Source organism: Labrus bergylta, chromosome 12 (genome assembly GCF_963930695.1).
Source record: "Labrus bergylta chromosome 12, fLabBer1.1, whole genome shotgun sequence".
In the NCBI taxonomy this organism is placed as follows: domain Eukaryota; kingdom Metazoa; phylum Chordata; class Actinopteri; order Labriformes; family Labridae; genus Labrus; species Labrus bergylta.
Window position 1 is genome coordinate 16,884,030 of NC_089206.1, and position 26,743 is coordinate 16,910,772.

General features: G+C 40.1%; 1 protein-coding gene across 2 annotated transcripts; it reads left to right on the top strand.

Moving 5' to 3' along the window:
• The first annotated feature begins 1,701 nt into the window (after positions 1-1,701).
• On the top strand, positions 1,702-25,314 carry cacnb3b (calcium channel, voltage-dependent, beta 3b). Of its 2 annotated transcripts, none has more exons than XM_020648296.3 (14): positions 1,702-1,957; positions 15,741-15,860; positions 16,080-16,202; positions 16,293-16,414; positions 16,636-16,688; positions 16,955-16,974; positions 17,227-17,307; positions 20,389-20,447; positions 20,656-20,756; positions 20,927-21,078; positions 21,435-21,530; positions 21,631-21,801; positions 21,896-21,946; positions 22,033-25,314. In XM_020648296.3, the coding sequence occupies exons 1-13, from the start codon at positions 1,919-1,921 to the stop codon at positions 21,923-21,925; spliced, it is 1,167 nt and encodes a 388-aa protein (XP_020503952.1). In that variant the 5' UTR covers positions 1,702-1,918; the 3' UTR covers positions 21,926-21,946; positions 22,033-25,314. The 2 variants fall into 2 exon arrangements, with proteins under 2 accessions (XP_020503952.1, XP_065817621.1); XM_065961549.1 differs by lacking the exon at positions 1,702-1,957 and adding an exon at positions 11,126-11,248.
• The last annotated feature ends 1,429 nt before the right edge of the window (positions 25,315-26,743 follow it).

Genomic DNA, 26,743 nt, shown 5'->3' on the forward strand with positions numbered 1-26,743 from the left:
AACAGAGCTGTGCAGCTTTACAGTTTCATATGAAGTGACATTATTGTGTTGACATTGTGTTTATCTTTAAAAAATACAAGTTAAAAATGTAACTTACTTTCCACCTCCTGTTGGGTGCAGTGGGAGCAGACTCTGTCTTCTTTGGAGAGCCAGGTCTGTCTGTGGCGCCCTCTCTCGATGGCGAGGCCGAGCTCACTGAGTCTGTACATGGTCAAACATTGCTCAGTTTTGGATCAGTCACAGTGTTTAGGTTTTCTGCCACTGTGTAATCTCTATGTAGGGCCAGATGACATTCAGACTTGCTCTGTTTTTTGGTCGATTCTTTCCTGAACCAGCTGTCTGAGCAGACAGCTCTCTGTAATCTCTCTGGAGGTCAGGGCTTTCTTATGAAGCGTGTCAGGGTCACTTTCTTATAAGTGGTCATAAAATGTAGAAGCTCTCTTGAATTTTGATGAGTAAAGGATAACGTCCTAATTCTGCCCTGCATGCATTATTTGGAGATTTTTTTTCCATTGCACACAGAGGATGGATTTACAGAATTCTTCACGCAGAGTCTCAATTTGACGTTTGTCCCATTTAGGAAAAAAAGCCTATTGGTTTGCAAGAGGACCCCGGACCTCACAACCATACAGACAAATGGGTTCTATAACGGAGTCCAGCATTTTAAGACAGATTTGAATTGGGATTCTGATTTGATGTTCCTTCTGATGTCATAAAAAGCCCTTCTGGCCTCATCTCTCAGGTCGTTCAGGTGCTTTGTTGAAGTGACCTATGGTGCTGATGTTAAGGTCCAGGTAAGTGTAGTTTTGTGTGTTCAATTTCGACTGTGTATCTAAAGAAACTGAATTTGTGGTGTTGGAGGCTGTTCATTTTTTGGAATATCATAATTTTAGTTTTAGTTAGTTATCTCTCTCTCTCTCCTGTCTTTTTTTACATAAGCAGTATAGGCCTAGTACCTTTCTGTAGCGGTCGATGGGCTCTGCTCTCTGTGTAAATGGATGGAGTTTATAGGATGAGAGGGAAGGGCGCCCAAGTGCTGAATCAGTGAAAACCGAGAAGACTTGCATCGAATCTCTGCCTGTCCTGCGTGGACTGATCCATCCAGCCCATATATCTCTGAAAGAGATAGGTCCTTTTGTTTAAAACTGCATCTTTACAGAAAAACAAAAACATCCATAAGTGCAATAAACACCTTACAGGCTTATAGGCTGTAATCACGCACTCTTAGATATTTAATTAAATTATTTTTTCTCCACGTATAATGGCATTAGAGCATGAGAAATAATAATGGATCATCCCATTTTATTCATTTATTGCTAGGCAACAAATCCAGCCGAACATTGAGCTGGATGGGACACATTTGTTTCAGATAGCCTATTTAGAAAAATGTGGGTCGACTACACGCTCTGACAGGAAACACTTGATTTTTCATTGACAGGCAATACGTTACAACTGTTTTTTTGTTTTTTTAGACAATAAAAGACGTAAGGAAATGTGTTTGGGCTCAAATTCAAAAGTGGCTTAAATGTGATAATAGAAAAGTGACAGGATGGACTATAAATCCTGTAGCCTACTGTGTGAAAAGTGCAGGTTTTGCATAATTCATAAGCAAAACTGTAATCTACCCATTAGTGTGTCCGTGCGTGGCTTTGTGTACAGTCATCGATCATGCCGTGGACCCACAAACTGAAGGTTTGTACGGCGCAGATGCCGCCGGTGCTTCACGTCCACTTGAAGCGTTGGGTCTGAGCCCTGCCGCGGTCCCTCGTGTTGTGGAAATGTTTGCACCAAGCGCGGTGCTCTGCCTTTAGCTCATGCTTTCATTGTTAAAACTCAGGCTTTTAGTAGCCTAGTTATTTTTTTATTATTTTTTTTACCGAAGTTGGGCTAATGTGACCGAGGTCTCTTTTAACTGCGGATGTCCCTGACCAATTCCAGCGTCTTTCTGCTGAACGAGGTGGGTTGCTTTCAGTCTTTTTCTCTTCTTTGTGGACCTCTTGTTGCGGTCGAGGAAATCACGACTTTTGTTGTTGTTGTTGTTGTTTTTTTAAAGCGTCGAGCAGCGATTCATCAGTCTATAGTATACCTCCAGACATGAACAAGCTGTAAATGTAAAAGCAGCTCCTCGGTGGGATTGTACAGATGATTTAATTAGGCAGGCTGACCTCATCGGGAATCTCTCACTTCGGAGTAAAAGAGTCTCAGCATGCATCGACTCTGACAGTCTGCCAGCGGATATTAAGAGCAGATTGTTGACTAAGTCCATGATAAAAAAAAAATTGGATCGAAATTAAAATAACAAGTCAGGAGGAGCAACAGATGAAAACAGTCAACTAGTCCGGTGACACCGTTGGTGTTTTTTTTTTCTACTTTTATAATAAAAAAAAACTGCTTCAATATAACAATAATTTAATTGATTCAGAGTATTTGTATTAACAAGAAACACAACTCTCTCCTTCATTTGCTTGCACGCTGATTAGCTGTTATCGCTTTGCTCAGAGTCGTGCTTGCTGTTTTAATATTGTGAGAACAACAGTTTTCTTATTGTAAGCTATATCCTTAACAGACTAACTAACTGAAATGCAAGCAACTCAACTTTGTGAGTAAAAGCACAGGAAAAGGGGAAAAACCAAAGCTGAACGTTCAGGGAGAAAGTTTCCTCTGACAATGTTGATGTAAAAGCTGTAAATGATATTGCTATAGGCCTATTCATGTTTATCATGATATTAATCTAAATTAATCTAAGATGCACATGTATTCTCACTGTTAATGATTCTCTAATGTAATATAATCCACTATAATCTTGTGCATAGACAACAGAGGTTTTAATTATATTGATTGGAAGTGTGATGCAATAGCAATGCAACAATTCAGAGTCTTAAACCTTTCATGTTTGATTCTTGTGGTTGGTTTGTGTCTTTTTTCAGGTTGCTGTTTGGGCTTACTTTTGGCAATCGATGCTGACATTGTCTTTACATCAAACATACAATGAAATCACTTTCCTGGAGGTTTCTTTTATAAAAGATAGATTGATATTGTTCCCATTATTAATTCTAAAGGTTAATAAACTGTTGCCAATCAGTGAGATAATAAACAATTTGGGTGTCTATTAGCCTACTTTGAGTTTATTTCCCCATCAAAAGGGCCTGGATGTGTTAAAGGTGCTTTAAAAGCCAAACATGAGCATGCGTCCAGCCTTTTCTGGCCGGTATAAAGTTCCTCTGGAGGAGCAGGATGATTGCATCATTTGCTTCAGTGTGTGTCTGGCAGGCAAACTACAGGGGGTCCAGTTGGTCTCTCGGCTGTGGATTCATGCTGTGTGCTGAAGTGAAGGTTCTGCCCTTCAAATTAAACTTCTCCTCTAGGAAAGGCAGCTTCAAATAACATGTCATGACATTTGTGCAATAAAACTTTGTGGTATAACATTAAATAAGTATAGACAGGAGCTTTGGAATGTGTTTTTCCTATTCCTTTTGCCCTGTCCTTTAAAAAAAACATCTTTCTATATTTGAAATGAGCAGGCGAGGTTTTTGAAAAGATAAAGCAAGCTATAGAGATCTTGTTGTACTAATTTCTCTGATATTGATCCTATTTAATTAAATGTTTGCTTGTAGCATGTGTCAGAGAACAAGATGTGGTTTATATAAGTCCCTTGGAGTCATTTTGTGTTCTTCATTTCAATTAATTGCACTTTCTTTAATTGCAATTGTTATTTTTGAGTAAAAACTTTAAGACACTGGAAATAAAAATGCATTTAAAGCTGATGTGCATGTCCATGACAAAATATTACTTAAAACCTCAATATACCATAATCAGATCATTCTTCTTTAATGCTTCAAACACGGCCTTCTGTGTCATATTATCAAGAAGTAAGACTTATTTTGATTTTCACTGCACATTCATGTTTTGCATCTTAGATCACTATATTTCTTATTGGTAATACTTAAGCTTTTAGCTTTAAAAAAAATCTATGTTTTGATCAAAGTACAGATTGGTGTTCTAACTAAGAACCCCACCAGACTTTGTAAGATTCTCTGCTTAAATAGGTCATGCAGTGCACTTGTCTGTGTGTAAAGCTGCTTGGTGACACTATCACTCACTTCAGTGTGTCCCTTCAGTCTGTTTACATCCCCCATCCTCTTGAAGTTCAAACTTCCACTCTGTGCTGGAACATAAGGTGTACCTGTATGTCTGAACCCATCAGGTAGCCGTATGAACCTCGCGGAAGGATTTGGCAGCAGCCAGGTGTCATCTTCCTCCACTCAAAAATCAAAACGCAGCATCCCGCTGCCTTAAAATAGCCCCTCATCCATAATGCACCAACAGCAGCAGCAGCAGCAGCAGCAGCAGCAGCAGCAGCAGCTCGGCTTCATACGGGACACACTAACAGACATCTGCACTCAATGCTTGGGTGCAGCCCTGTCTTGCATGTTTCTTCCCGTCTCACGCTCAGTGGAGAGCCCCATGGAGTTTAACTTTCAAAACATTCATCCATTCATGTTTTATTCACTCCTACTGCTCATTCTGAATTTGAATGGATGGTTCCTCCATCTTTCTCTCCTTCCTTTTCTCCCTCTGCCTCACTGTTTCCTATAACCTATCCTATGAATTATGAATCTCAGCTTTGCGGGAGATTTTCACATCAGCCATTGTCGTGGTTTTCCTGTGAAACACTAGTCTGTCTTTCGATGCTTAGTTGATCTCACACTGTGTCTTTTTTGGAGGCGTTCTGCTCCCAAATTAACACTCAAAGCAGGTACGTTCTTCTACTCTAGAGAGGTTTGGTTGGACTGTGTGGTTTTGAAAAGCTGACATCCGTAGATATCCATGACACTCTGAGCAGGTGTCAGAGCACAGCCAGCCATGACATCCTCCAAATACACAGTGAACAATGGGATACACTGGGGACGCCTCCACATGTCGAACAGAGACAAGTTGCACGGCTCCCATAGCTCCCATCACCACAAGACTTTTCCCTGTCTCTAAACTTTTGGTGTCTGACATGTTGAAGTCCAGAGAGGCTTGAATAACAACATGATTGGGCTGAAGAAATGGCAGGTTTTCCACTTTTAAGATTTTGTATTTTTGAGCCATACAACACAGCCGTGTTAATCTTTGTCCTGCTTGTTTGTATTTTTTAGACTTTTTCCAAAGGTCTAGGCTTGATATTTAGTCCCAGTACAGGAAGATATTAACACTACATCATGCATATGTCTTAGGCAGTAGTTCTCCAAATATTGTAGCATCAGTTTGAAGAGGATATTGACCCCAAGCACAACATGTTATGCATAAAGTCATAGTAACCTTTCACAAAACTTTCCATAAAAGTAGAGGCTGCATATCTATCCTTATGATTTTGGTATCTGGATGTTTAACAATCAAAATGGGATTTATTTTCATGTGTCAACCTACTTTTGTAGATTTCATGTGTGCAATAATCCATTAAAATGACAAAAATAAGAATATTTAAAACTACATTTAAACTTGTGGATTTTCTGCCTGAACCAACCTGAAGGTGTGTGCTGGATGTACATTGTAATAGCAGAAAGAATACATTTGAGAGCCTAAATGTTCAATTTTTTTTATAAAGCACATTTAAAACAACCTCAGTTGCCAAAATGCTGAATAGGCTCGAAAAACACATATGAGTAAAAAGAACAAAAAAACACAAGAAAAAAAAATTGCAATGAATATAATTGCGTAATAACGTTTGGATGTCAAGCTTAATTTACAGTATATAAAAGGCCAACACAAAGAGGTCGGGCTTGAGGGTAGATTTAAAACTTGCAAGGTTCTGGGTTGTTCTTATGTTCACATGTAAACTGTGCACAGGTTGGGGGCTGCCACCACAAAGGCTCTGTCACCTCAGGCTCTCAGCCTGGTTCAAGGAACATCTAGAAGCATCTGGTGTGTTGGCCACACGGCTCTGACTAGAGTATGTTGGTGCAACAAATCAGACAAGTGTGATGGTGCTGCCCATGTCGAGTTTTAAAAGAAGTAATTCAGTCTTACACTGGATCCTGAAGCTGACAGGAAGCCAGTGAAGATATGACCAGTACAAGCATGATATAATCAAGTCTGCTATTCTCAGTCAGAAGATGTGCAGCTGCATATAGCTCTAAACGACAAATAGATCATTGATCAACATTTAGAGTTACAATAGTCCAAGGCAGAAGTGACAAACGTGGAAATTTCACTCTATTTCAATGGAGGAAGATGGGCTTTTACCTTTTGTTAGGCTTTATGTGAACTGGAAGCAGCTTGTTTTGAGAACTGAACTATTCCGTTGGTCAAGTTTAAAGGAGCTGTCAAAAATGATTTGCGCCTACATTTTTGACACAAGGGCAACCGTCAGAGGCTAACATGGCAAACACATTAATACTGCCCTCCAGGAGTTCAGGATTTCCAAATACATTATTTGGGATTTCTTTTCATTGATAATCAGGAAGGCCATCCATGTTTTACTGTCTTTTGGACAGTCCAACAAAGCTTGCATAGAGTTACTAAGTTTTTAGATGCACATAGATCTGAAAACGATCTGTAAATCATAAAGATGCTGTTTGATGCAAAAACAGTGATGTTTTATCAAGTCGGAGTCATGAATGAACTTTTCATGCTGTTGCAATCCAGTTGCAGCCCTTTGGTCCCACTGGGCCGACGAGGTGGAGATGAAGGGAAAAGAGGGGAGCAGCAGCAGAGAGGGCGGGAAGGCTGACATGCAGAGCAGAGAGAGCCTCTGTGACGTAGCACAGGGTTGTGTACTGAGAGTGGTGGAGAGTCAGAGAGGAGGATGAGGAGGAGGAGGAGGAGGGGGAGGGGGAGAAAAGAGAGAGGGATCGACTGCTTACAAGCACGCTACAGTATACTTCAGTCTTACCCAGGAGAGAGAGCACACCATGACTGAGTAGCAGAGGGCAAGCGAGACGGGAGTTTGCTCTCCTACCTCCAACTGAGTAAGTACCTCGTTGTAGCTTCTGCTTCTCATCTCTTCTGGAAGATGCACTAATAGCAGATATGAACATTACAATAGATCTTTGCTTGGCTTTGGACTCTTACCATATTGGATGGCGATAAAAGATGGAGGTTTACTTTGTAGAAAGAGGAACATTTCAACATAAACTCTGCCATTGAATTTTTGAATGGAAGTTTTCAAATCGTGGCTTTTTAGTTGGGAATTGCTGAATTTCATCTGAATTTGGGAATTTTTAACAAATTTGCTCTATTTCAGACTCTTCTTTCTCTGCACTGACATTTCTGTGCAAAGTCAGAGTTGCACTTAAGCATAAAATGCCATTTAGTGCTGATGTCTGTGCTGGTGTTGGGAGATGGAGGAGCAGTGGTTGGAAGTTGTGGGCATCCTTGCAGGCGTTCAAGCTCTCTCTGTTGGTGGGGGGAAGGAGTGCATTTGGGACCGCTAGGCTTCCTGTGTGGGGTCAATTAAATACTGCATGAGACAGAGCACTAAAAGCCTGTCCCGTGAGGAGCCAAGTGCTTTGTGTGTGTGTGTGTGTGTGTGTGTGTGTGTGTGTGTGTGTGTGTGTGTGTGTGTGTGTGTGTGTGTGTGTGTGTGTGTGTGTGTGTGTGTGTGTGTGTGTGTGTGTGTGTGTGTGTGTGTGTGTGTGTGTGTGTGTGTGTGTGTGTGTGTGTGTGTGTGTGTGCGTGTGTGTGTGCGCGGGTGTGCGTGTGCGTGTGCGTGTGCGTGTGTGTTAACATGACTGTGTGTTGGAGCATCAGTGTGCAATGTCTTGATTCAATTTGATGAAGCAGTGAAGTTGAGAGGGCCAAGTATTCCAGTTCTAGTTTCTTTGCAAGTGACTTTGTAGAAAAACTGCATTTTTATTGATTTGTTAAAGAGGATGAATATGCTTTTTCCTTTTCTTTGGTTGCTCTTATAGGGCATTTTCTCTCCTTCTCCTTTAAGCATCTCTAACTGATTCTTCAGGGTTTTTTTTTGGCTGATACAAATTACTTTTGTTTCCCTTAACAAACACTATCTTGTCATGTTAACCTCTCAGACTTCAGAGGAAATGAACTATTTTAAATGTAAAGCTGAAATGTGCTAGTATGTAGGGCTCTATTACATATTGATAAGTCTGACATTCCCTCAGTAAGCTCAGCCCACAAGTCAAGATGCACCAATTAGGCCTAGACTCAAACCTCGAGCTTTAATCAGGTCAGCTTCCAACAAACACGTCTGGTTTAATAAAGGATACAGCAGCACTGTGCCATTCTTTGCTGCACTGTAGGTACACAGTTTTATGTGGGTTAGCTTCAGCCTCTCTGCACTTTGAAGCATTTGGTGAAGTCAGGTTGAGGAACCCCTTGGGGGGGAAGAGAGCCTAAGTATGCACAGCCAAGCCAATAAGACTGAGTGTACAGTGTGGATGAAAGATAGAGAATCCTCTCAGTCAGACTGCTCCCCTTCCTTTTCTGTATGTTACGACAATGTCGACCCATACGCCGATGATTCACATCGTTACATCTGAGATGTCCCCCTATTTTTAAACCTCCATACAGCCAGCTGTTACTGTGAGGACTTGATGTCTTTGGTGAGGCAGCAGTAGCGTGCAGCATGCATTGAAAAGACTTGAAGTGCTTATTTATAGGCTGCAAAGGGCTCATTAGAGTCAGGGAGAAAGTATCCTGAGGTAACATTAGAGCAAAAGGAGGGTGGAGCTGCTCGGGACAGGATGGAGTATCAATCTGGGTAGCTCTTTTATTGATCTACTCTGCCCTACTCTGGTTGCACTGTCAGGAGACCTCTCTGTTTCTGCATGATCCACCTCAGCCTGTTAATGCTGCCTCAGCTATCACTGCTCAAAGTATGAAAGGTGCCTATCAAGTCAAAAGGTCAGGGAGATACGCAGGTACGCAGGTTTTGTGCTTAAATGTCAAGATTTGTTGGGGACATCTGGAACTGTTTGAACTCTGAAATGCCCTTTTTTATAAGTCACTGAATTCCCAGTTGGTGCAGAGTTTCTCAGTTGCTTACTGCACAAGAGTGTGGCTCTGTGGTGCTCAGCAGAAATACAACAAAGGAACGAAAGCCTCATATTCATACCTTTATGATTTTTTGGGTCCTACTGAAATGTTTCTGTAACGGTAAAACTGTTAAGTGTTAGGTAAGCAGTGAATGTCAGATATGTAGTCTAGTTATATTATTACATCAAACATGATTTAAGTACACCTTTTGATAAATTTAGATTGTGTTTTTAGGCGCAGTCCTAATGCTTTTGTTCTCTTCAGAGTTGTGGGGAATGTATTGTTTATCAGTACTTAAAGGCAGGTAAAGTGTAAGATTTTGTCTACATCCATATCAAATGTTTGTGTCTTCGTGCAGCTGCTTCTCTCTTTTTGTCTTGATTTTGAAATCCTGTGTGAACTTTGAAGAAAAAGAGCTAAAAAAAGAAACCTTATGAAGTACACCTGCATCATATTACCAGGAGGTTTGAACAACACTGGCTGTAATAATATGCGCCTCAGCGTGTGTGTTTGCTCATGTTGTCCATACAGGCTCTTAGTTCGCATTCAGATGGCCTATCTAGCATCAGAGAATATAGCTGAGCCAGTCTCAAATCTGCTTTGCTCTTTCTTGGGGGAATTCATCAAAACTCAGTGAACTTTGACAATCCTCCACTCTCCTCTCCCCACTGCCGGCCCCAGTCTGTGATGGGGAGAGGGGAAGCTATATTTAGACACAGTGAACAGCAAAAATTAACAAAAAAAAAAGGAAAAGATTCTGCTGTTAATCTCTGGTCCTATTGTTTTATTATACAAACTGTTTTCACCTTTATTGCTTTTTTAAATCACTGATCAAGATTATCGTCTATCCGTCTTGTCCCATTTTTTGAATATGCTTTTCAGGTGTGTTCTCTCTTGGCTTCACTTGCCGCTTTTCCTTTTCTCTTGCCTTTCTCTTTCCTTCCCTCTCCATCTTTGCTTCCTTTCCATCTTTGGTTCCTTTCCATCTTTGGTTCCTCTCCCACTGTTTGAAAGCGCTGCTACTCAATGGCTGCCTCATGCACCACACAACAGAAGAGAAAAGCCCCCCCCCCCCCATCTCCTCTACTTTACTGGCATCTTATGGGAGCTAGTTGTTCCAACAACAATATGTGTGCATTCTTGTGTCCCTTTAGTTTTAGTCCACACAGAAATATAGCCCTGAGACATTTGTTGCTAAAAGCCCCTGCTGGAGTGCACTTAATTCTTCAGTAGCCAAAGTTGAATGAGGGTGAGCGAAAGCATGTTGCCAGTATAATGGTTGTTACTGTTAGGTCCTCTGTGCCCACGGGCTGACTTGGAGAGAAGGCTTGCAGCCCTGGCCTGCCAGGAACAACCAGGCTGTCTGCTACAATAGAGACCATCTCCGCCTGCTTATTAATAAGATGTCTGATGGACCTTTGGATGGCTGCCTGCTGACTCACCTCTGCATCTCTCTTCTGTATCATGCATCACCTTTCTGTCAGGAGGGATCGAGCAAGACAGCCCTGCCCTCTTCTAAACTTCTTTCTTCTAAATCATTGCATTTCTCGGTTGTTGTCCTCCTCTCCTAAATGTGCACTTATTTTGCCCCTTTGGAAGCAGCAACCTGCAAAGAAAGCTGCTATAATTGGCAGCAGGATCAACTCTGTTGTCTCCCAGCATGTATCTCTTCATTATTGTCAGTTAGCATGGCTTACATAACTGCTCAGTCTTTTTTCTGGCTCATATATAGTCCAATCCTGGCTTGGTAGAAAAATAACATCTTTAATGTAAACAACATGTAATGCCACTTCTCAGGATTGTTTAAAACCCAAAATCAGCATTAAAGACATAAAGGCTATAGAAAAGTGTTGTGATGCTGAAAAAGAGTTGTATTTAAGATTTGCGGTGCGGTGGGTGAGCTGAGTAGAAGGGAGAATGCAAAGACTGGAGGAAAAACTCCTTCTTTAGGGCGGCCTGAGAGCTGAAGCAAAATCCAGAGAACTGAACCAGTATGTGGGCATGAACACACCATTGCTGCAGTCAGGGTATCAATGTTGAATAGGAAATGGCTGTTCAGGCAGTGAGGCAACGTCAGCTGTGAAGCACTTAGTCTGAACGCGGCTGCCTCGTTCTCTCTCTCCCCCTCTGTAACCACGGGGCTGAGGGGAGGAGAGGGAGGAGGAGGAGGGCTCTGCCTCTTCTGTGCAATGGGGTAGAAGAGAGTGCTGGCAGCAGCATCATGTCTGCCTCCGACTCGAGCGCTACAGGACTCATCTGTAACAAGGTACGCTGTGGATGCTGCCCGTTTTGTTGAATCACGCTGCATGCAAACTCAGAATCTTCGTCCATGTGTCCCCCCCCGTCTGTCTGCTCTCAGACATCTTCTTCTTCTTCTTTTTTCCCCGTTTTCCTCCCATCCTCACTCTCGTCTAGGCTGAAGTCTCCTCTGATTCACTCACTTCGCCCGCAACTCCTCTCTCTCTTCTCTTTTTCCCTTCTTCTCTGGACATACTGCACCATTCACTCACAGTCTGACCATCTTTTTGCAACTCTGTAGGTAACTTTGAAGCTCTGCTTTGAATTTGTAACAAACGGAGAGTTCCATCTGTTGAATGTCATGGTTGTTACCCCTGTTCTTTGCCCGAGTCTTATCTTCTGTTTTCGTATGAAGGAATTCCAACCTTTCAACATTATAATGCAGTTCAGCCTATACGTGTGCTTAGCGTATCAGTCTCATGATGTTACTTTGGGAAATGAAAGTGGGGGACCATATTCACAGTCATAAGTTTATTATAGAAAAAATCCCACTTTGTGCTACTATCTCTTCACGGGCTCTTTGAAAGGAAAAAAATATCCTTCTAATTCCTCTATTCATCGAAGCAATTCACAATGACATGAAGGAAGAAGAATTTAGGAGCAGATCTTTGCACAGAACAAGTACTTTGGATTGTTTCCACAACATTGGGGTTTGATGCATGCAAGGAGGTCCCTTATTTATTCCCAGTTTGAACTGGAGGAACGATTACAGCAAGCAAAATCTGTTTTGAGTTACATACGGGATTGTGATTATGTCTTAAGGTTTGTGAAAAATAACAGTTTTATTTATTCTTTTTAATATGCATCTCATTGTTGATGTTGATGGCCACAGGGAGTATCTGTTTTTTTGGCTTGTCATTTCAAGATTTTCAACATTCTTCATTCAACCTTTTCAGTTAACACCAAGGTGGATTTATACACTAAGCCAATGTGTTCAAGCTCATGCACACAGAGGGAAACATTGTTGGTCTGTCTGCAGAGAATGGCTTTTTGGCTGCACAACACTCACAGAATGGACAGAGTTACTAATGGAAGATTCTTGTTTAATCCACATATTAACTGATAATATCGAGCACTTAATCTTTATCAAATGCACAACTGATCAGCTTCTTTTCTGCCAGTTTTAAGTTGACAGCTCGGACAGTTAAAACTCCTGTGAGGAACATACAAGATGTCCGCATTTTTGCGACACCTGTGGTCAAAGCAGGGAGAATGATTTCTTTGTTGATCTAGTTCTGTACATGTGTACGTAGTGCTTTCTGACAGAAAATCTCATTCTAAATCATTCAAATCTAAAAGGACTGATATGCAACTCATAATGAATCTTAAAATAAAAGGTTGTCTGGACAGTTTCCTGTTAATCTCCTCATCTTACACCTACCACTAGAAGTGACAGCCATATAAAATAACTTTAAAGAAATATTCAATCTTCCCTTTGATGATCGAGTTTGCTTTTGTATCTAACCAAGAGTCATTATTATTCATTTAAATCTCCTATAATATCAACCAAAAACTCCTCACACAAGCTTTCATTTCAAAAGTGTCTTAGCACCTGAAACTTAATGTCCCAAGTGGGGCAACACACAACTGATGACTAATTATTCTTAATGATAGAGAAAACTCTCTCCACTCCCTTGTAACGTTAAACAACTGGGTGCCGAATCCCAAAAAATGTTCAAACAAGAAAAACAATTAGGACAGCACTCCAAATTTGTATCGTTAATTTCGAGCGGACGCTCTTCTTCAGCGTATAACATGGCTTTTTTATTCTGCTCGAAACGTTAGTGTGGCAATTAAAAATACTAATTTGGAGTGCTGTCCTAATTGTTTTCTTGACTAATTATTCTTAACATATCATGTGATTATGAGAATGCCCTTAATCATAATCATCCCATAACAAAGCAAAGTTGTGAGACCACTTTGAGAAAATTTAAATCTAATTCTCTGCATCTCACTTTGGATTTTTCTGCATGTTTTGCACCAGTCAAAAGCCATGAATGACACAACAAAGATTATTTTACATCTTTATAGCCATTGTGAGTCCGTGCTGCAGTGATATTAGAAAAGAACCCAGACAGTAACAAAGAAAAAGTCTGGCAGTCCTGTGCTTCAACTTGAAGGGAACATGTAGTTTACTCTTACATAACTAAGGGATTTTTTTTGCTGTCATTTCCTTTCATCTTATCAAAACAGAATACAAATGTGCCAGTGTAAGAGAAAGATCAGTAAAGGTGAAGAGAATGTATAGATTTGAATGACTTAAGCGACTCAGTCTCTGTTCATAATATCAGCTCTCTTCATCCATCTGCAGAACTGTGTGTGCTTTAATTAGGTTTTGTTTCTTCTGCTGGTAGACTCTACAGACGCTGGCAGGCTTTGATATTCAAATGACTCCCTCAAACTCTGTTCTGGATTCCAATGAAGCAAGGGAGGGATGGAGGGAAAGTGGTGGGGAGGGAATGAAGAAGAGAAGAGGGAGGAGGGAACAGGTGGGGGAAAAAGAGCAAAAAAAAAAAAATGATGACGCTGTTATGGAGCTATATTTGGCTGTATTTTGTGGGAGCTCCTGTCTGTTTAATGGAGAGTATTCCAGCCCTGCGACCAGCTGGGAGGGAAGCCAGGGGAGTAAGGGAGGAGGAGTGGGGTGCTGATGGAGGGAGAGCACAAATCTGTTAAAATGAGGATTTGTGAAAGTTGATATGATAACTCACAGTTTCAGGTTTGGTCTATACTGTATGTTTGCTTTTGCTTTGTTGGATACAATTCTTGTCTTTTTCATTCAAAGGGTCAGAGGTTAAGCCAGTTGCCAAATAATTGTAATCTAGGTTCAAATGTTTTTGAACTGGATATTTTAGTTGTTTTAAGTTTTGGTTTTATTGTCTGCAATCACGGTTTGACTTGGGGTAGCTGTGGCGATATAAAGCGGGAAAAAAATAACCAATTACATATTTGATAGTCCATTTCTGATCTGTAAATGAAAACAGACCTTATCTATGAGGATTCTGAAATATTATGACTTTACAAAGGTACTCTGTGATCTGTTTTCCAATGCAAATAACATTAAAGAAAAGTAGAAAAAATTACTTTACATTTTACAACCAATGCTAGTGCTTGCTAGCAGCTGCCTAGCTGTGAAGTTCTGCTTCATGCTCTGCAGACAGTCAAAAGAGTGGAATCAAAGTACACTCTGCTAAACACATGATGACATCAGGTTTGAAACTCACCATGCATCACGTTATGGATTAAATGTTTTATCATATAGTGTTTTAATATGTACACAGCGTACTGCATATATGCAAATACTGTGTAATATGCTCATTTTGACCTGATAAAATCAGCCAAGGGATGTTTGGGTCAGGCTCTAGTATAAATATGTATACATCAGGTGAGCTAATTTATGTAAAAACTTATTTTATATGAACTCATTATCATTAAAGTTAGGATATGTTTTACAATCTTTGGATTTATTTATACAAAAGCAAGTTGAGCATGCAAATTTGAAACAAAAAAATATATTTTAAATGACACAGGTCCTACACTACTTCTGTAGACCAACACAGAGTCTCAAAAATGGATTAATTCAGTCTTATTATTTTATATAATCTGTACTCTTTTTGTTCTCTTATTTGACTCTCTGGACATTTGCCAACATCTGTTGAGTCAGGCTGAGTGTATAGACAACAAGTGCGTGTCCTGGATGTTGGTGTTGTTGCAGCTCTCACGCACATGTTGTTCCCCTGAGATGGCTGCTTTGGAAAGCTGCAAGAACTCACAGGTCCTTGCAGGCTGGATCACATGGCTTCAGGAGAGGACAGGCAGGTTCAGGTACAGGTTGAACAAAAAGGAGGGCATACAGAGAGACAGAGGCTGATCTATGGATCCAACTATTGGTTAGTTATTTCTCTAACTAGATCATGGATATGTATGCAGAATTTGCTGGAAGAATTCCAGTTTTTGTGTTGACAGTGTTCGTATACTCACTGTTCAGCAGGCTATATCTTTATGCAAGAAAACAGTCAGTGTGGAGAGCCAAAGGGATACAATGCCATCTTGCCGTGATGCAATCCCAGCTCCTAGTCGGAGGTCCTCTGATGTCAATTAATTTTTCAATAATCTCTAAACACACATCAGCATGACATCTACTTTTGATGTTGTGCCTCAACACAAACTCCATCCTCACTTCCCAAGTTGCTAGTCAGACTGTAAATATGGCAACACTCGGAAAATGAAGTCTTGCCCTGAAGTCCTTTGTTGCATACTTGCTGCTTGTATCAGACGCCCCGAAATGTTAGCTTTACTCCCCAGATACTGTTGTCAGACAATAGCTGATGGATTCAGAGATTGTTCCTGGAGTAATTCTGAACATGAAGCCACAGCTGCTTTAATGTGTCAGGTGGTTCATTTATTTCCTCTCTACCAGGGCTGTAACCGTTGTTTCTCTTATCTCCTCCATATTTTAGGGTTCAGCCGATTCCTACACTAGTCGACCCTCGGATTCCGACCTGTCCCTGGAGGAGGACCAGGAGGCGTCTCGGCGTGAAGCCGAGCGCCAGGCTCAGCTGCAGTTAGAGAGAGCCAAGGTTAGCCTGGGGGTCTAAGGTCAACGTTTGTCTTTAAACTTGCCTTCAGTACCTAAGAATAAGTATGCAAACAGGAGCGTTAGATTTTTTAAATGGTTGTGGATTCATAGGGATCTATTGCCCCAAACTTAATCTTCAGACAAACAATTGTGAGTATGGAATTGATAATGTCAATTGCCATTTTTCATGTGTATATTTTACCTTCTTCTCTGTCATCAGTCCAAACCGGTAGCATTTGCTGTGAAAACCAATGTGAGTTACTGTGGGGCCCTGGATGAAGATTGTCCAGTCCAAGGTGCCGCTATTAACTTTGAAACCAAAGACTTTCTGCACATAAAAGAAGTAAGAGGCTTTTAGCATTAAAATAATCACATAAAAAACAAATGCAAGCATAATTCCTGATTATTAAAGGTGTGTTTCCCTGTCATGTAGAAATACAACAATGATTGGTGGATTGGTCGGCTGGTGAAGGAAGGGGCGGACATCACCTTCATCCCAAGCCCCGTTAAACTTGAGGCCATGAGGATAAAGCAGGAGCAGAAAGCAGCAGCAAGGTCAGCAGTTACACAACTCAGAGAGATCTTTACATGTCTTTCATCACTCTCTGTATCTCTCGCTGTTGACCTAATTCCTCCAGCTTTCTGCGCAGCCTTTGAAAACTTTTTTTAGAACAACTTCTTGCTCATGTGTTGCTCTGTTTTGGAAGTCCTTCTCTCTAAATTGCACCCTGAGAGAATTCACGCATAATGAAGCTTTGCATTATGTTGCTCCACAGGAAAGGAGGAAACGCTTCATCCGGAGGCTGGAGGTCCACCCCTCCATCTGCAGGTAAGTTGTCCTGCTGCTGTGTCTGTCTGCTCTGCCTCTATGTGCTCTCTCGGGGTCCCATTTGCATAGCCTGCCATATCTAGGCCTAAATGCTCTCTAAAATGTGTTTTTAATATGTCCTTTTCCATCTAACTGAGCTTAATTATTACTTGAGATGACCAAAGATTGGCATGGCATGCATGATTTCTTTGTGAACACCCTCTTTCTTATTGCCTTAGCCTTCTTTTTAACTTAATGTTTAATGTGGATTCTTTTTATCCTAAAAGCCAAACAGAAGCAGAAACAGGTAAGTTTGCCAATGTACCACATTGTTGTCATCTAATAAGACACCTAGACTCACCTTCAAATTATTCTGAGTTAAAAAAAAAAGAACATATTTACGAGCACTTTATAGCTAGCTCTGCACATTGGTGGTGACAATGCAAAATGCTTATGATCATGCATATCAGTTTGTAGGCTTAGTGTGTGTAAGTAATAGCATTAAATTAACTTCAACATGTTACATTACATGTCTTGTTGTATTTAATTCCGAATGCAGACTGAGCATGTTCCTCCATATGACGTGGTCCCTTCTATGCGGCCTGTGGTGCTGGTCGGCCCCTCACTAAAAGGTTATGAGGTGAGATAATAATCTGTACAGCTTTCATTAAGTATAGTTCGGTTCTGTTATTCCAGTCTTGCTTTGTGTGTGTGCATTACCTGGACATAGTCAGATATGAAGCATGTGTCAAAGTAACTTAACCGATGTAAGTCAATAAAAAATCAATAAACTATTGAATGAGTTTGACTTCAAAAGTAAATAGAAAGCTAAATGCCCCTAGATTTTGTTTGGTATAAGAAAAGTATTCAAATATTATTTACAATGTGTGCGGCAGTCTTTCATCCCCTTTCTCCTTAGGCTGCATTCACACTTTAAGCCTTAATGCTCAATTCAGATTTTTTATTTTTTTTTGTTGTTGTTGCTTGAATCAAATTTTATTGTTTGGCTGTTCACATTACTTTTTAAATTTGGCCTGTTTCAGACTCCTGTGGGAATCTTAGACATCTTCTTTAAAAAAAGATCAGAGTTCATGTGACATGTGCTGATCACAATGTCCGGATAAACAAATCAGATCTGAGTCACAAATGAGCAAAAAAAAAAAATCACTTTTACCTGCAGTGTGAATGCTGCCTTAGTGTCTCTGGTTTATATCAGCTACATTGTTGGAGGTCATTTCATACTAACAGAATGTATTTTATACTGCCACTGGGTGCATCAAAGTTACAAACCCTAATCTTAAAAGTCTTTTACATGTTTTATCTTGCAAATATCTAGTCTTTACAGCTTTTTCAGAAACGAGTACATTGTCACTGTAGACCACTCAGAAAATGAAACTGAAGACGTTTCAGCCATGCCAGCATTGAAGAATCTCAAAATCTATTGGATAGATTGCTGTGACATTTTACACAGACTTTCTTGATGGCCAGAGGACAAACAGTGCAGGTTTTGTTGAACTTTGACATTTTGTCTTGTGGCGCTGAAGGTCACATTGGTGCTTTTGAGTTACGTGTCTTGGCATCTTTTAGGATTGATTGTAATGCGATTTGGTACATAGATCAATGTCAATGTTTATTTTGGTGATCTTCTGACAGTAAGTAAGAGCTGAATTTCTAAGATACATGCTAAAACAAGTGACATTTCAATTGGTCCCAGGCTAGCTGCACCTTTGTTTAGTACTATTTGCCAAATGATAGAGTGTGAACATGGCAAATATTAAACCAGAGAAATATTTTTGCATTTTTTACTGTGACATTAGCATTAAGCTCAAAGCCCACCTGTGCTTTATAGCATTAAACATCTGCCATCATGCAGTCTGTTTATCACAAACACAGATATCCAAATTTGATGTTTGAATGTAATGCTCCTATCAGATGAGTACATATACTATTTGTCCACCCTTTTATTAGATTCATCAGAGACACACACAAAAATCAGTAAATTAGTCAATAAATAAATAATATATTGTGGGTGTTTGTTAATATACTACCAGCAACACATGTGAAATATCTGAGTGTTTGAGTGTATTCTCTAGTCTCTCCCTCTTTGGGCTGCCATTATTGGATCCAGTTCAATCTAGACCGTATTTTCTGCTCCAGTATGGACTTGGCTGGTTTGATCTAAAGGGAATCGCTCTGGTATCCATTATCCCATTACAGTAACTCTGATACCAAACACCACAGTCACATCCTGATGATATTATAGCACACACAACAGGAGTCTAAGATCCATTTCCAGTCATATAAAACTGTTTGTATGCCCCTTTATATCAGCCGCTGTATTTGATCTCTTCAGTAACACATGTGGGATGAGATGTATGAGAAAGGCATGGCAGTTAAACTGGATTAATCTTGCATGTAAATGTGCTGAAATGTGAGGAATGTAATTGAACAGAATGTATCTGTGCTCCAACATTTTCTCTCTGCCTCTCTCCTTCTCTGTGCAGGCTGTGTGCCAATCCGCTTGTTTAGTGTGTGTGTGTGTGTGTGTGTGTGTGTGTGTGTGTGTGTGTGTGTGTGTGTGTGTGTGTGTGTGTGTGTGTGTGTGTGTGTGTGTGTGTGTGTGTGTGTGTGTGTGTGTGTGTGTGTGTGTGTGTGTGTGTGTGTGTGTGTGTGTGTGTGTGTGTGTGTGTGTGTGTGAAATATTTATGCATTGCTCTGGTGATGTGCACTGGGGATGCTCTGCCAGCCCTCCTCCTCCTCCTCTTCCCCTTTCTCTCTGCCTTTTCTCTCTTCTACATATAATATTAGGTCGCTCTTTATTGTTCTCCGACATCTCCGTCTTGTTTCCCTCTCTTTTGCTCTCTTCCCCTCTTGTTATTTCTCCATCTCTTGCTGAGGAGGAGCAACACCACTGTGCACTTCATCCCCTATTCAAAAGGCCATCCATTTTTCAGGACGTTTTCAAAATAGACTTCTTCCCTTCACCCTCACAGGGTTCATGAAACATTAGCTAACAACACATACTTTCTGTCTCCATTGTTAAATATCCACTTCAACATGTTAAGATGCATACAGACAAATTCTGCCTGAACGAAAAATGTATCGGATTAGATTTCTAAACAAAAAAACAATAACCTGTCTAAGAATTCTTCATGTGACATTGACTCCTTCGCCCTCTTTCAAAACCCAGACTCTATAAACATGCAAACATTGTACATTTCAAAAGTTGAACTTTTTGAAACAGGATGTTTCTTTCTTTGGTTTTTAATCCATTCTCAGTGTTTGTCCACAACCCCTGCAGAAGTAGTAAGAATATAAGTGTTGTTTAATGGAGCTGTTACTCCCTCTGTGGGTTTCTTGCAGTGGTGTCAGAGAAGTAATACCATTTTTTAAAAACATGAACATAAGTTATTTAATACATGTATCCAAGAAGAAGAAATAGTAATGGACAAAAACTTGAGTTTGAAAGACACATAAAAGTGTCACTTTATCTGCAGTAAGCCATATTACAGTGTTTAATTAACTGTTTGATACATTTTATAAAGTGAATATAAAGGTTAAATATGGAGATTTATCTTTAGAGTCAGACCAAAAATAAGTGAAAAATCTGTAATTCCATTGTTTGAATTGAGTGTTTGCAGATGTACCGTACATTTCACGACACTTGTCTCTCTCCTTATCTTCTCTCCCCTTTCTCTTCTTCTTCCTCTCTGTTGCCTAGGTAACAGACATGATGCAGAAAGCCTTGTTTGACTTCCTAAAGCACAGATTCGACGGAAGGTGAGTACAGCTGTGTTTTGGCTGCAGCTCCGTGTACAGTAACTCTGTGACAGAGCTACTGAGCCGGATTCTGCCTATCATGTTTCATGGTCGATGGGACACATGATGATGATGACTTATTTTTAGCTGTCACAGACAACAAGTTCATCTCATCCTTTGAGAGTGAGCAGTTTGTGGATGTGGTGTGATAAGATGCTTCTTTCTGCAGGATCTCTATTACACGGGTGACTGCTGATCTGTCACTGGCAAAGCGCTCTGTGCTCAACAAGAAGGCCATAATGGAGAGATCCAACACACGCTCCAGTCTGGGTGAGTGACAGGAAAGTTGTCTTTGATCTGTTTTTGCTAAATAAAGATTAATACCTGCTAAGAATAGATGCCTTTTCCTTCTTTTGATGTCACGTCTGTACTAATCTTCAGTCGGTGATGTTGCCCTGTGAGGCGTGTTTAACTGCCTGTCTTGTTTGGGTTTGTTGCAGCTGAGGTCCAGAGTGAGATAGAGAGGATCTTTGAGCTGGCCAAGTCTCTCCAGCTGGTCGTCCTTGATGCTGACACCATCAACCACCCGGCGCAGCTCCTCAAAACTTCTCTTGCTCCCATCATCGTCTACGTCAAAGTCTCCTCGCCCAAAGTAGAGCACACACAAAGAATCATTTCTTTAAGGCTTTTGTCTTTGCCTGTATGGTTGTGGATTTCAGTCAAATCAGTTAATAACAGTGAGGAAGTTGATTATTTACCAAAAGAAAATAAATCAGCAAACTTTTTTTTAAGGATTCCTAATTTTTTGTTTTTCATTTACATAAAAAAATTAATTGAAGATTCTAAATAGCAAGGATTTGCTGTTTGTTTTTTTGGGTTTTTTTTTTTTTTGGCTTTTCGACTTTGTCAGTCAAAAAAAGGTCATTTGAAGATGCCTTTGACGGCCATCTTTTCTCAGGTTTTTCTTTATTAAAGTCTTGTTTTCTTTGTCTCTGTCTCATCTTACAGGTTCTTCAGAGGTTGATCAAATCTCGAGGGAAGTCGCAAAGCAAACACCTAAATGTCCAGATGATGGCAGGGGACAAGCTAGCTCAGTGTCCACCTGTAAGGAACTCTGCAGCAAACCCATGATCATGAATCTCACAAAAAGCTACTGAAATGTAACGTTACTGCAATGTTTCTCATGCATTATGTTCCTCATTAGGAGATGTTTGATGTCATCCTGGATGAAAATCAGCTGGAGGATGCGTGTGAACACCTTGCAGAATACCTGGAAATTTACTGGCGTGCTACACATCTCCCATGTTCTGCCCCTGTTAACCCCTTACTGGACCAAAGTGTGATCACCCCACCCTCAGCTAACTCTAGCCAACAAGTAAGAGAAACCCCCGACTGAAGCCCGATGGGGTTTTTACATTTCACATGCATTATACTTAAAATAATATCTGCCTCCTGTGTTCTTTCTTTAGTTTTCCGAGACTCAAGAGTTGATAGAATGATTACCACCGCCACAGAAATTGGTAATAAGAAAGTTGTCTCTTTTTCAACTTTTCTCCTTGTACTATGTTTTTCTGAGACTTTTTTCTCTTGACATTTTCCACTGCAGGAGCCTGTGCTGTCCACTGGGGAGGTTATGGAGCACAGGGACCAGGGTGCCACCAGGGGGCAGCAGCAGCAGCAGCCCTTGTTTCTCCAAAGCCAGCCACCACCTTCTCTGGCAAAAAAAATGAGGAACAAGAGCCGAGTTCCTCAAGAGCAAAAGAGCATGAGGCTGGTGAACTGGAGGTACAGGTAGAGGAGCAAGAGGATGGGGTAGGAGAAGGAGGAAGGTTTGACGAGAGGAGCCTCCGCCTCACTGCTGCCCCCTCAGCAAGAGCTCCCTGCTCCTACCACCACTTAACAACTCAGGGCTGCTTTCTTTTACTGCACGCTTACTGGTAACAAAACCCAATACAGCAGTGCAGTCATGGCACACAACCTTCTTCCCCTCACCTACCCCCTGACCTCTCCCAGACACCCTGCTTTCACACTGAAGGTCAAGCTGAGCCAGCCCAGGTGTTACTGACACCCAGATGAATTACATACTGTAACTGTACAGTCAGAGGATGTTATCATCAAGTTCTGTAACTTAGTAACACAATGTATAAACAAACGTAGCTCTCCATTGTAGGGTTTTCTCTCTGATAAAGATGGCTTCCAAAGAGTGTAGAGATTGACACAAATCAGTTCTTTATGTCTTCCATCTCCACAGCTCCCAGTGAGCTGTGATTCCAGTTGAACCAAATATTTTTCTTTAAAATGCACAATAGTTACTTTACTATTTATTTTGTCTTCTACTTTATCCTGTAGCAGTTTTTTTTATTTATTTTCATCTTATTTACTCCAATTAGATATTCTACTGTTTGTAGTCCTCATCTGGGCCCTCATTACAGCCGATCACATATCTGTATGCAACAGTAATGCAAACCTCACACGTGACAAGTGCATGCTTCCACATCAACAGTCTATATGCATCATCTGCCACAGCTGTGAATGTAAATGCTGCTCAGTCAGCTCAAATGGGATTATTTGCAATAACTCTGGTTTGTTTGCGGGTGGTTGGTGGCAAATCTCATTCCAAATCACTTGAATCATAGACTAAAATTATTTTCTTGCATACAATACACAACTGCAAAACAAATCACAGAGTTACATTTGGCTTTTATAATGATTCTATCTTACCACATGTAATCATTTTAAACTGTGTGTCACAGTAACTACACAGTATTGTACAGATGTTTTGCCAAAGATGTTAAAATTCTTCTTTCTGACTTGATTTAATCCAACATAATTTGTAGCATAACCAGATGTCAAAGATGCGCTGATATGTGATTTAACAGATTGGAAAATTACCCTAAAATATATCCCCAGTGCATTGCCTCGGTCCCAGACTTTGGTTTGGCACTGCTGGTATGAAGTAGCACCCATTCCTCATGATGGTTTCTATAAGTGTGATACTGTTACAATGACCATGTCCACTCTCTTACTACCAGATGCACATTTTATTTTCAAAACATTAACATCTAATCTCATTTTGTAGTATTTCTTTTGTTGTTAGAAAGTAGAGCAAATGATACATCTGTGAGAGATTTGGCACACCCTACATGACTTGACTTGATCTTCAGGACCAGAAACTTGAAAAACAAAAACAGCTTGTTGAGTAGATTTAGTTTATGATTTTTTTTTTTTTTTTAAATAGAATAAATGTATAGCTAAATAACACAGTAACATGTTGACTCAGCTTGTGTGCTGAATGTAATGCTTTGTGATATGTGCACTTAACTTAAAAAAAAAAAAAACAACAGCACACACATCACCATAAACTACACGACATGTCAGGAACATATCTGCCTTTTTATCTTTTCAGTAGTACCTTTTTAAATGTGATATTGAACTGCTAAATGGAGTGATGGAGAGTTCTCATTTTCTCTTTGGATGGCAGGAGGACTTAAGATATCAACACGGATTCAGAGTTAAGTAGAAGTAGCAGTTTTGAAAAACACCTGCACCCATCCGCCACTACACCACTGTGCTACATCTCTGAGAGGATTTCATCACCCCTGAAGAGACACTGAGTCTCCAAGCACATCAAAAGATTTCAAGGCTTACTTCCCAATAAGCCCAGTAAATTATTTAATAATCTTTTTGCGGAATTAAAAGCACTGCAGGCTTATAAGTACACAGAGGGCGCCCTCTTGTGGCAATTCTGTACTCATTGCAACTAAAATGGAAAGACAAACGTGAATCCATATAAATGAATAATACATTCCACTTCCGGTCATTACACTAGTTAGTGTATTTTCTGCAAACACCCAAAACTTCCTTTAAACTTTGTGTCGATTGTTTTCATGTAATCATCTATTAGCTTTCACATCATGTCTTACGGTTAAAGTGAATGCATCTCAAAAAGCACTGATATTCTCATGTTAAGGCATCTGCTTTGTCCTATACAAATATAGCAATCAGCTAACATACCACATGTGTAAATAATCGAATATACATGCATGGCATATTGTATTCCTGTTTCATCAGAAGGGCTTTTTGGGACCATCCTCACATGAGCCATTCACTCTTCAGAGTAAATCATTATGATCTCCATAAGCAGTAATATGTATACATCAGGCTATACTGTACATACTGTATATTCATTATACAGATATTAGAAGTATTATACAATTGCACAGAAGAAAACAATGCTGACAGGAGGGGTTTTAGTCACAGCACATATATTAAACGTCTCAGAGAGCATGAGTTTAAATGTATTTTCCTCTTCTTTTAGAATGATGCACTGCAGTTATTTAAAACCACAGTAAATATTGATTCCACTGACACCCACTTTCATTTCTGAAGGACCAGGTTTAAGAGACATGATTCTACTTGACCACAGTTTATTTTCATTTATGAGATGATGCAGTTATTAACATTAGTTTAATTTACTCATGCAGGAAATTTCTACAGTCAATTGCTTAAAAGTCCAAAGCACAATTTTTATAATTATCATTTCCTGTTGTGTTTCACTTGCCTAAATTCTGTATGCAATACAAAGTCTGTTATGGAAAAGACACTAGCTGAGACTATCAAGATATCTCCTCGGGTGTGATGGGGTATAATTGCACTACTATAATTTGTATGTCTGCTTTATGATGCAATAAATGCACTAATTGTTATGCTGTACCCACTTCCAAAACTAAACAAGATGTCTGGTCTAATGATGATGTTAACAATCTTGTTGCTTCTCACATGTCGGACAACATGAATCTCAAACAGTGTCTGATGATGATGTGTACAGGGTGCATCTTTTGTCAATAGCACATTTGAAAGAGGGGGTGAATAAAACACATTTAAGTAACATGTCTGTCTATTTGTGGTGTTTTATTTTTGTTATTCCTATAACCGCCAGCAGAGGGCAGGAGAAGCATGTCTGTACCTTTAGGTTGTATAATGCTGCATGTTGATCATATTGAGACTAAAGTGAGACTAAAGTTTACCTGACCAGGCTGGACAACATACAAATGTCATTTTAGTCTCTATTTTTACCTCAATGTCTTCCAAATAGGTCTTTGGTTTTACTTAAAGACTGCTCTTTAATGGCCACCATATTACAAGGATTAAAGCACAATTTAGTTATTCAGTTTTTTGTGGATAGTCTTGGATTTAGCCAGTTTTTGAGAAAGGAGTAGAAACATCCAAGTCGTAAAGTGCAGATGCAGAGCCAGAAAAAAATATCTAGCATCAGAATGTCTCTCATTTTAATTCATTATGATGAAAAACATTTGTGTATGGAAATAGAAAGTGGACTGGAAAAATGAATTCAACTCTATCAACATTTCAAAGAATTTTGGTCAAACTCAAATTGTAATTTCTTCTTGTCAGATGCTGTGTTTTCAGTTCCATACATTTTCCTATTTTTAAGTTGTACTAACATGTAGTGCAACTTATATTGCTATATTTAATGGCTTGGTAGCTTAATATCTCTATCTTCCCCGGGATGGATCTATCATGTGTACATAAGTACAGCTTCATGTGTTCGCCTTTGAAGAGATGTGTAAAAGTAATGTACAGTAAGTCATCGTGGGTTACAACACCATCTGCTGATGACTTTGAGGAAGGCTTATCAGGAAGTCTCGTGTTTCTCACCGTCCGAGCATCTCGTGAGAAAGTGACTGACTCAGCTTTTACCTGTTTTCCTGAGGCCATGTGTAGAGTGATGTTTCACTGGTGTAGGTGATAATTATCAGCACTGTCTCCAAATGTATGGAGGTGTGACGGTTTCAGGTGTGAGTGCTTCATCCTGTCAGATAATAGTCATCCAACCCCCCCCCCCCCCCCCCCCCCCCCCCCCCCCCCCCCCTTTGTGTCCTCCACAACCTCATCCTTAAATATCAGCCATATTGGGAGGTGTCACTTTATTCCTGATGATTATTCACAACCACCTGTCTCTGTGTGTCCCACCAGCGGCATCCTGCAGTGGATACAAAGTCATTATTCTATGTTTTGCAGTTCATTTCAAAGGGTTACACAGAGTCCATTGTCGGAAACTTTTCTTACTAAATGTTCATGTTTTCCTGTATTTTACCTTTTTTTTTTTTCTTTTAATCAGCTGTTTGGCCAAAAAAAAAACATGTTTGTACACATAAATCCTTTCTAGGCCCCTCCGTCTGTTGTACATCCAATGTCATGACTTTTCAAGCAATCAGTAATGAAGAGTTTATTCTGTTTAATTGCATTAAGAAAGGTTACACATTCTGAAATCTTAACATAATCGTGTCATGCAGCTT